This window comes from Branchiostoma belcheri, unplaced genomic scaffold, assembly GCF_001625305.1.
Source record: "Branchiostoma belcheri isolate BF01 breed outbred unplaced genomic scaffold, Haploidv18h27 scaffold67, whole genome shotgun sequence".
Classification (NCBI taxonomy): Eukaryota; Metazoa; Chordata; class Leptocardii; order Amphioxiformes; family Branchiostomatidae; genus Branchiostoma; species Branchiostoma belcheri.
The window spans coordinates 611,038-621,056 of NW_017804320.1; the positions used below are offsets into that span (position 1 = coordinate 611,038).

At 39.4% G+C, this 10,019-nt stretch overlaps 1 protein-coding gene across 1 annotated transcript in view; it reads left to right on the top strand.

The window, feature by feature from the left end:
* Positions 1 to 10,019, top strand: part of LOC109483882 (multidrug resistance-associated protein 4-like) — a 19,236-nt gene extending 9,217 nt beyond the window's left edge. The window contains exons 11-19 of the mRNA XM_019787025.1: positions 2,645 to 2,724; positions 3,195 to 3,345; positions 3,869 to 4,099; positions 4,374 to 4,474; positions 5,597 to 5,788; positions 6,930 to 7,175; positions 7,670 to 7,842; positions 8,366 to 8,471; positions 9,834 to 10,019. Coding sequence (XP_019642584.1) covers positions 2,645 to 2,724; positions 3,195 to 3,345; positions 3,869 to 4,099; positions 4,374 to 4,474; positions 5,597 to 5,788; positions 6,930 to 7,175; positions 7,670 to 7,842; positions 8,366 to 8,471; positions 9,834 to 10,010 — 1,457 coding nt within the window. The 3' untranslated portion in view covers positions 10,011 to 10,019. The remainder of the gene's footprint in view (positions 1 to 2,644; positions 2,725 to 3,194; positions 3,346 to 3,868; positions 4,100 to 4,373; positions 4,475 to 5,596; positions 5,789 to 6,929; positions 7,176 to 7,669; positions 7,843 to 8,365; positions 8,472 to 9,833) is intronic.

The following is a 10,019-nucleotide window of genomic DNA, read 5'->3' on the forward strand; positions in this document are numbered from 1 at the left end:
TGTCTCTTAATTGTGCTAGGCAAACTTGACAAGTATGTTTTATATCCTAATATCAATATTTCATAACTCATTTTTACATCGCACTGAAAGAATTTGTATATAAAATTTTCAACACATTTCCAAAAGACGTTTAACCTACAACATGCAATAAACATATGATTATAATCATCGATACAGTTACATAAATTACAAACATTAGTAGTTTTATCTTCCAAACCTTAAGTAACTTGCCACATGGCAATATACGGTGTAAAAGCTTATAGTTCAATTGCATCAAATGTTTACCAATAGGATTACATGTTTGGTTTTTCCATATGTTTTTCCATATAGGCTTACATTTTAATTCAACCTCCCATTTATTTTGTACACAAGGCAATTCAAATTTCTGTTGCATAAGTAGTTGGTATAGTTTTGATGTTTTCAGAAAACATAAGTTTGGGACATCTGTGCATTTGGTTTCTATCAGTGTTATCAACTACATTCATATCTTTCAGGTGTTTACGTATGGCTTGTTTAACAGAAAGTAATTCACATAGCCCAGTTACGTTTAACATCAGGTTTACGGAAAACTTCTTCATCTTTTAAAAAAATACCATTCTGTAAAATATCCCTAACATACACAAATCCTGAGTTTATCCAGTGTGGGTACAATAATGATTTTCCCTTAAATAGAAAGTGATTATTGCCCCAAATAATCTGATTCTGTATGTCACTCTCTGTGTCTGTACAATGGCTACATAATTTGTACCATGCAGAAATGACTTGTTTATAAAAAATTGGTAACTTATCCAGGAGTTTTTCATCTATGCCATTCATTTTAAAAATCAGATTCACATTGTTTCCAAATGCAGATAGATACATTAAGGGAATATATCTCCAAGACCCTTCACCATAACAGATGCGCTTTACCCAAGAAGCGAGCAGAGAATCTTTAACACAGTAGATGTCTAACATTCTTAGACCTCCTTGATCAAGGTTTCCAATTACTGTTTTACGCTTAATCTTATCTTGTTTACCATTCCAAATAAATTTAAACAAAGCATTATTTACCTCATTCTGTACTGATATAGGCATATGCAGCATGTTCATATTATAAGTTAATTTTGTAGCAGCTAAGGATTTAACAATGGTTATTCTACCATATATGGTTAAATTTCTTTGCCTCCATGTGTTGAGAATAATTTTTAATTCCTTTACTTTGTCATCCCAATTTAATTTACCTAGGGTTTTCTTACAGTGTCCAAAATATACACCCAGAGATTTGATAGGCTGTAGTGGCCACTCAATCCCTTCCAGTTGTTTCTTTTTCTTTCCATAGGCCTACCCATAATCCTTTTGTTTTGGATCTATTGAGTTTCAGACCTGTGACTTGATGGAATTGATCAATACAGTACAAAGCTTCAGTTAATGATTCCTCAGTAGATAGAAACAATGTTGTATCGTCAGCTACTTGACATAACTTTATATTATGTTCATCAATCATAATTCCTTTTACATTTTCATTTGATTGTATAACATGGAATAAAATTTCAGCAACAAATAAAAAAAGGAGAGCGCTCAGTGGACAACTTTGCCTTATACCACGTTTGATCTGAATACAGGCTGTTCTCCATCCAATATTTAACACTGATGCGATACAGTCTGTGTATATGATTCTAACCCAGTTAACAAAAGTGGGACCAAAATTGAACTTATCCAGAACTTTGAACATGAAGTTGTGCTCAATGCTATCGAAAGCTTTCTCAAAATCCAGGAACAGGATCATTCCTGGTTTGTTTTTATCGTCACAATAGTCTATAATGTCATTTATCAATCTAACATTTTACCCGATGAAGCGTCCTTTTATGTATGCCGTTTGGTCCTTGTTTATCAACTTATCCAGACTGGGTTTAATTCTGTTGGCAAGTATGAAGGCAAGAATTTTGTAATCCGTATTTAACAGACTTAAAGACTGATTCTTTCCTTTATAACATCTTCTCTTTTTATATTTTGCGACACTGTCGTGACACTTTCAACACAGTAAGAATTTCTTGAACTTTTTTTTTTCCAGTAACAGTCCAAACTCAAATAACGTGGAGGGGGGGCTAACACGGGTTGCGACGCATCTGTATTATCTGCGGCAAACCGTTTCAGGGTGTTCTGTACCATAAAAATTGTACAGAGATTCTTTTGTTCTTTAGACCAAATTGATTATTAAAAAGAGTGAATAATACGCATGTTAATTTCTCTAGAACGATGTACCTCTGACGAAGACATGAGATCTCCGACCTCTAGTTCTTTTCTAATGTCAGTCGCTTAATAAGTTCCGATGCCTTTTACAGGAATTCATTCTTCCGGAAGACCTACAATTTATTATGCTTCTAGCTTTCTTTCTGTTTTATTTGTAAGTCTGTAGAGTTTTTGTATTATTTTAATGATGTACTCAGCTGTACATGTGTTATATCGGTTTGTTTACCTGAAATAAAGAATGAATGATTACCAATGATTATCTGCATCATTATCGGTGTTTCCGTTCTAATCTGTCAAAGATGATGGTCGCCCCTCCTTTTTTATGTTTCATGTTCAGCGCTTGCCTTTGTGTTCCCCAAGTAAACTCCAGATTGCCTGGGTCTGTCCTAAACTGTTTTCTCATGTTACGCAACAGGGAGGGTTCTTAACAGGTTTGCGGACGACTTGCTTAAGGTGGAAGAGCACATTCCCCAACAACTAATATCCAGCATCGAGGTTCGTATCACACATATGCCGTGTTTATGGTCCTAAAATGAAAGTATTTTAAAATTGTGTAGTTTAACCTATTTCAAGATCAGGTTCATTGAACATGCATCGCTTCCTCCGCAATGCATAAAAAGACAAAACGTTCAAAAACTAGTCATACTTCATTCCCAGTGAAACAGAGGTATTATATCTAGATTGTAATTTAAAAAGACAAAACAAGATATGAAGAAGAAATGTGGTTGGTTTATTGTATATCAGCTGCTATTATTGTGTATTTTTATACATAAAACTTGATATCCAAATCTATTATATCTCCGGAGTCTTTTTTCTCTTTTACGAGCAGGAAAGGAACGAAAAAAATAGATTCGTATAGCAGCTAGTCACCATACACGTACACAACAGAGCTTCTCTCCTAATTCAACGAGAACGACTTGCAGCTATTTTTAAAAAAGTGACGACTCCTTTAATATTATCCATAGGGTTTGCTCGCTGCCATTGGAGCTGTAGTGATGATTTGCATCGGCAATCCCTGGGCAATCCTGCCGACATGCCCGCTAGTTCTCGGCTTCGCTTTCATGTACAACTACTACATGCCGACTGTGCGACATCTGGCGAGACTGAAAGCAACAAGTAAGCCTGTCAACATGTCAATCCTCTAATACCTTACACTTTTGTTCCATTTTAAATTGTTTCTTTATTTATCATTTGTAAATTTATTAGGATGATAAATACTACTTAATATATTACTTCAGTTGCGTGAGGCTGAATTGTACTGTCTGTTTGTCAACAAAATAACTCAAGAACGGCTGGATGGATTGGTTTCATATTTAGTGTGTCGGTAGATTGTGGCAAAACCTGGGAATGATTAGGTTTTGGGCCCCCTAGTGGCTTCCCCTGGTACTGCAGCCCCATAGTGGCTTCCCCTGGTACTGCAACTTCCGGTTTTGATATCTCGCGATCTGGACAAGGTAGGGTCATGAATTCTGGATGGTAGGTAGCTCTTGTTCTCGGGGAGAAATCCGTTTCACGGATCGTCGTGAGTCGTACGAAGTCAAACATCGCACACTTACGCCGCCCCTAACCAGCTATTCCCAACTTAGCAACCGGCCAGCTTTTTAAAAAGCATTTGTTGTTACGTTGACCGCCTCTACAGACGCCAGCCCCATCTATACGCACGTGTCGGCAGTCATGGAGGGACTGTGGACGATCAGAGCTCTGTCAGCTCAAGAGAACTTCAAGAGGCGGTTCAGAGATATTGTCGATCAGCACAGTGAGGCTGAATTCCTCGACATCGCGACCAAGGCCTGGTATAAGGTCAGAGTCAAGGTCCTGGACGCCACCTTCAACACCTTCCTCACATTCATGTGTATATTGTCGTCAGAAAGTAAGTATTTCATAGCTTGGTTACGAAAACCCATTTTGTACTGCCGAGTCTCTTTTGTTCTCTTTGCAAAGAGGACAAAACGAACCCCGCAGCTAGAATACGTTTGGTAACCAGATTAGGTTTATCATAATCATTTTTAACAATAAGCAATATAATGTCTAAACCTCCAACACTTCACTTACAATTTACTATTTTTCTTCATGGTGCTTATTACATCCTATGTGCATTCGTGATAGTTTTATTAATGCTGTTTTTATTGTTTCCAACCGAACAGGTCTTGGTGCTGGACGCGTGGGTCTCACTCTTTCGTATGCGCTTCTAATGTCCGAGCACGCTGAATTTATTGTGGAGGCCATTAAAGAATTGGAAAGCGTCGTAAGTATACTACGTTAATACGTTACGTTACGTTACGTTAATATCTATTGGTTCACTGCGTTTTATCATTTTCCCGGCACTATTTATTGGCTGTAGACTTTGCCCAAATTGCTGTAATCGGAAGACTCAATGACCGCATTTTGGGATATTAGAGAAGCCTGTAAATAGATACAAAAATGGATCAAAACTTTAAGTATCATTTTTGAATTATTAAAGCAGACTAGTGGAGTGTTTATACCACGAGCTATCATAAGTAAATACTTGTTGGTCTCAAATATTACAGAAACCACTTTGGATGCAAAGGCTTGTCCATTTACAACCATTTGTCTAACACGGGCCGACGTTTCGATGACCGCCTGCCGTCTTCATTCGGTGGTTCACTGTGCACTGGAGTTAGGTGTTACTGGTTCACTGTGCGCTGGAGTTAGGTGTTACTGGTTCAATGCGCACGGGAGTTAGGGGTTACTGGTTCACTGTGCACTGGAGCTAGGGGTTACTGGTTCACTGTGCGCTGGAGTTAGGTGTTACTGGTTCACTGTGCACTGGAGTTAGGTGTTACTGGTTCACTGTGCGCTGGAGTTAGGTGTTACTGGTTCACTGTGCACTGGAGTTAGGTGTTACTGGTTCACTGCGCACTGGAGTTAGGGGTTACTGGTTCACTGTGCGCTGGAGTTAGGTGTTACTGGTTCACTGTGCACTGGAGTTAGGTGTTACTGGTTCACTGTGCGCTGGAGTTAGGTGTCACTGGTTCACTGTGCACTGGAGTTAGGTGTTACTGGTTCACTGTGCACTGGAGTTAGGTGTTACTGGTTCACTGTGCGCTGGAATTAGGTGTTACTGGTTCACTGTAGGTGTTACTGGTTCACTGCGCACTGGAGTTAGGTGTTACTGGTTCACTGTGCGCTGGAGATAGGCGTTACTGGTTCACTGTGCGCTGGAGTTAGGTGTTACTGGGTCGCTGTGCACTGGAGTTTCATGTAGGTGTTACTGGGTTAATGTAGTATTGACACTAAACGAACATTCCATGTCTCTGCTTAGGCTTCATGTCTTTGCTTACAAATTGTCTTTACTGTAGTGCTGAATATTCATTAAGATTATGCATTGATATTATTGTACTTTCAGATGATCAATACCGAAAGGGTGATAGAATACGCCGAGCTGACGCCTGAAGCACCGTATGAGACCGACCACAAACCCCCGCCGGACTGGCCGGCATACGGCGCCATAGATCTGAAAGGAGTCTACCTTTCCTACGGCGAGCAGGAGTCTTTCGTTCTAAAGAACGTCAACTTGAACATAGTCGGGGGAGAGAAGGTACGCTACAGCTTTAGCACTTTTTGAAGCTATATAGATGCATTTAGAACTGCGCTACATCGATACCTGGCTAGAACAATGGTCAGACATGTATTCAGTCAATACGTAACCGGAACCGTGCTTAATGTGCAATCTAAAGTTCTTGAATACACGGTTCGGACATATCTGCGTTGACGGCCACTTCGTCGGAGTAAAGCAAGTGCACATACTGTATCTACATTTTTGAAGAATACTATTATTTTAGAACCGCGCCTAATTCTAACTAGTACAGTGGCATAGCTGACAAAATCTGCCGAATTGTGCACGTTTGTCTAAAAGCAAAATTTGGCACACATGTAGTTGGACATATATTACACAAATCCTGATATGGAAGCATCTCAATTTCTACCAAGGAGCACAGGACGTCACCCAAAAATTTAGAATCCCCAAAATAGACGAAGCGCTCTACAAATGTAGTGCTCTGATTAAGGGGGAGGGAAAAAGATCAAAATCAATATTTCTCCCTGAAAATGTATATGACATCATGAGGTGCAAGGTACACACATCTGTTAATGTTGTTTCCATATTGCTCTTCTAGGAAAAATTCTTTAAACCTTTTGTAATTCTTTTGTAATTTTTATTGAGCGAGGATTGCTCCGTGCGCCTGCATGCGCACACCGGCGACGATTTCGTAATGTATTACATGTAACATTAGCCTAATATAGACCAATATAACACTACCCCAGACAAAGAGATATTCTATATGTTACTATCATGCCCTGTCAACATTTCCACTTATGTAGGCCAATTTGTACACAATTCCATGACAAAACGAGAAAACGTAATTAATTCCTGGCACAATTTATTACTACATTGTATAATAGAGTTAGATTAGTATAATTAGTGTCTCTCTTTTGTTATACATTGTTTATGAAGCAGGCCAGATTCCTATTACAGTTAGTAGAACTGTTAGATATTCTCAACACCACTATATCTGTATGTTAACACCACAAACTATGTATGTATCATTTTGCCATACGTTGTACCTGCTACATCTGTTGCGCAATAAAGTTCTTCTTCTAATAGATGGCCTATCCTGAAAAACTTGATTATAAGGTCTTAAAAGTTATAAAACTTGATTGAGGTATATTTCCATTTCTAGGTTGGCATCGTTGGTCGTACCGGCGCGGGGAAAAGTTCCCTGCTGATGATGCTGATGAGGCTGGTAGAACCGACAGGCAGTATCCGAATAGACGGGGTGGACATCCGTAAACTGGGACTGCACGATCTCAGGAAGAAGATCTCCGTCATTCAACAAGATCCCATCATGATCCAGGGGACCGTTAGGAAAAATCTGGATCCCTTGGACATGCACTCAGACCATGCATTGTGGACATCGCTGAATGAGGTAAGACTAGGGTATTAAATGTAACTAAAACTAATGCTTTTAACACCTTCGCTGTTACTATATCTTCCTGTTATCCCTTTGCAAGTAATTTCAATGAATTCATTTAATTATTTATTTCTCTCAAAAATGGCAAAAATTGGCAGTAAATAGATTAAACGTAATTTCTGTTTTTTCGCGTAAAACATTATTACCGTTAAGAAATAATTCGACAACTTTCTTACTCTTGCACCTAACAATGAACAAACAATTCCGTGAACACCTCCATTTCAATTGGATGGATAGAAAATTTCTAAAATACGCGTATTCAATTTTTGTTCCAAATCAAGTATAGAACACACCATTATATGTTGCTTTGTTTGCAATGAACCCTCATGCAGGAATTTGCTATAACGAACTTTTCGGTTAAGCCTGAACATCCTAATAGAGAGGAGTTGCGGAAATCTATTCGGGCATGGGTTTGCAATACATTTTTTTTCTGCTCTTTGTGTACGAAGGTTTACATGACTGAAGACATACAGAAGCTTCCGCAAGGCCTGGACACGCCGATAGGGGAGAGAGGTGGAAGTCTGAGCGTGGGGCAGAAGCAGCTCCTGTGTCTGGCGCGGACCATTCTGTACTACAACCGCATCCTGTTGTTTGACGAGGCGACAGCCAACATCGATCTCAAGTACGGTGCAGTTTTCGTTGCTATTTTATTGAGTTTAGTCACATGTATAATTTATGATTTTATAAGAATTAGCAAGAAATGAGTAATAATTTTATATAATTATCTTTCAGTATATCATACTTATATATTTATATGCCAGGGAAATGCGGTTTTTAAAACGTCCCTCTGATGAAACAGTGAATGAATTGCCTGGAAAAATGGTCTAAATATGGAAAAACAGTATGTTTTTATATTTTTTAAAGTGCTAACTGGTCTATTTCCTGATAATATTGCGCAAAAAAAGGGTTATCAACAAACATATAAACCAATAAAAAAACTTCTTGCGACTGGGTATTTCTTTAATTTTTAAACTTAGTCTCCACCAGGATCCTCAAGGCTTAATGAATAGTAGAAACCAGCCTAAAAAGGAATGTAACAGGCCAGAGTGCCACGGAGTCTGGTGGTGACTATTTCGAACTTCGCATGGCCATGGACGGCCTTTTTCAGTGTGAAAATCATTTTTGCTTGGATATGTGTTTTGCAGAACGGACCGGCTGATCCAGTCGACCATCAGGGAACGCTTCAAACACTGCACCGTGTTGACCATCGCGCACAGACTCAACACCGTCATGGACTCCGACAGAATCGTGGTATGTTTTTAAACCCATGTCAAACAAGCCATTTTGGACTCCGACATGATTCTTGGTACGAGTAGTATGTTTCACCCATAAACAAGCAAACTATGTGTATATACAACAAATTTCTGATGAAATTTCGATAAGATTTGGGCTACGCTAACTTATGACTCGTTGTCATTTAAAACGGCCGATACCATATCGTTCATGAATGGTCGATGCCATGTCCAAACGTATAGTAACTTCTGTTAGGGACAGAACATTTAATATTAAAAATCAACATTTCAAGTACAACATCATCGTGAATATAGTTACGAACATGTACTCGGATTCAAACAAATTTAAAAACTCTAATATTTTACGCCGCGAAACATCACGGTGTTTTTGCTGGTGTCACATATCCAACGGGGCCCGTGCGGCATGTTCCCGATCTAGACGCCGGCCGACGCCATGACGCCGGCGCGGGTGGACGGCGGCTATCATAGCCACAATTAGGTTACGGCTTCGTCCCAGCGTATATTTCTTGCCGGGGCCATTTGATCCTAAAGGTCACATTTCCAAGCCGGCGCCCGGCCGGGCAGTCGTATGGAACGAAAAGTATAAAATGAAAGACAACGAAAGCACAAAAAAGAAAATTGACAAAATTATTGATGGGAACTATTTCCGTATATTATTGATATAAATTGTCAATTTTTCGTTAATCAAAACAGCCCGGGCGTCCCGGTTTGAAAATGTGACCTCAGCATAGAGTTCTTGTTAAAGTCAAGTCGGCGCCTGCATGGGCCACAAAAAAAGGCCGGTAGCTGTCAGGACTCCCGCTAGGCCCTGTTCTGGTTTCGTCCGATAGGGCCAAAAACAGCACGTCGAGGCGCTGCGCAGGCCCCTGCCATGGAGGAGAGTTTGCCTTCATCGACCATCTTAAATGGAGCGTTATTGACACAACAAAAGTACAGCGACTTTTGTAAGGTCTAAATCTGCATGTAGATATACAGACAAATGCATAGGTACAACGAAATTACCTATACCTACGTACAAAACAATAGATGAGTCAACTAATACAGCTTGTTCTAAGGTCTAAACATCCTTTGATGCATTTACCTATTTGTAAGGGTTATTACCTTCTAGGATGAAATTAAATTTATTTATAGCATGAAATGTAACAAATTCTGTTGAGCAAGCGGAGAGAAAGTTGAACATCTTTGTGCGTTTATCATTATATAGTGTACAATTTAAAATGAAATGTTGTTCGTCTTCAATATCATTAGGACAGAATGGACAAAACCTCTGGTCGCGGGGGATTTTAATTGGCAACGACCATTAACGAGACGGAAACTAGTAATGGCTACCTTATTTAACTCTTTTCTTTCAATCTATTAGGTGATGGATGAAGGTCGTGTAGCAGAATTTGACGAGCCACACCTTCTGTTGACGGAGTACCCGGATAGCATCTTCAGCAAGCTGGTGTCTGAAACCGGGGAGTCCATGGAACGTGAACTGAGGAAAGCTGCACACCAGAGTTATCTACAAAAGCACGAACAGAAGAAATCACAGTAACAGTCTAAC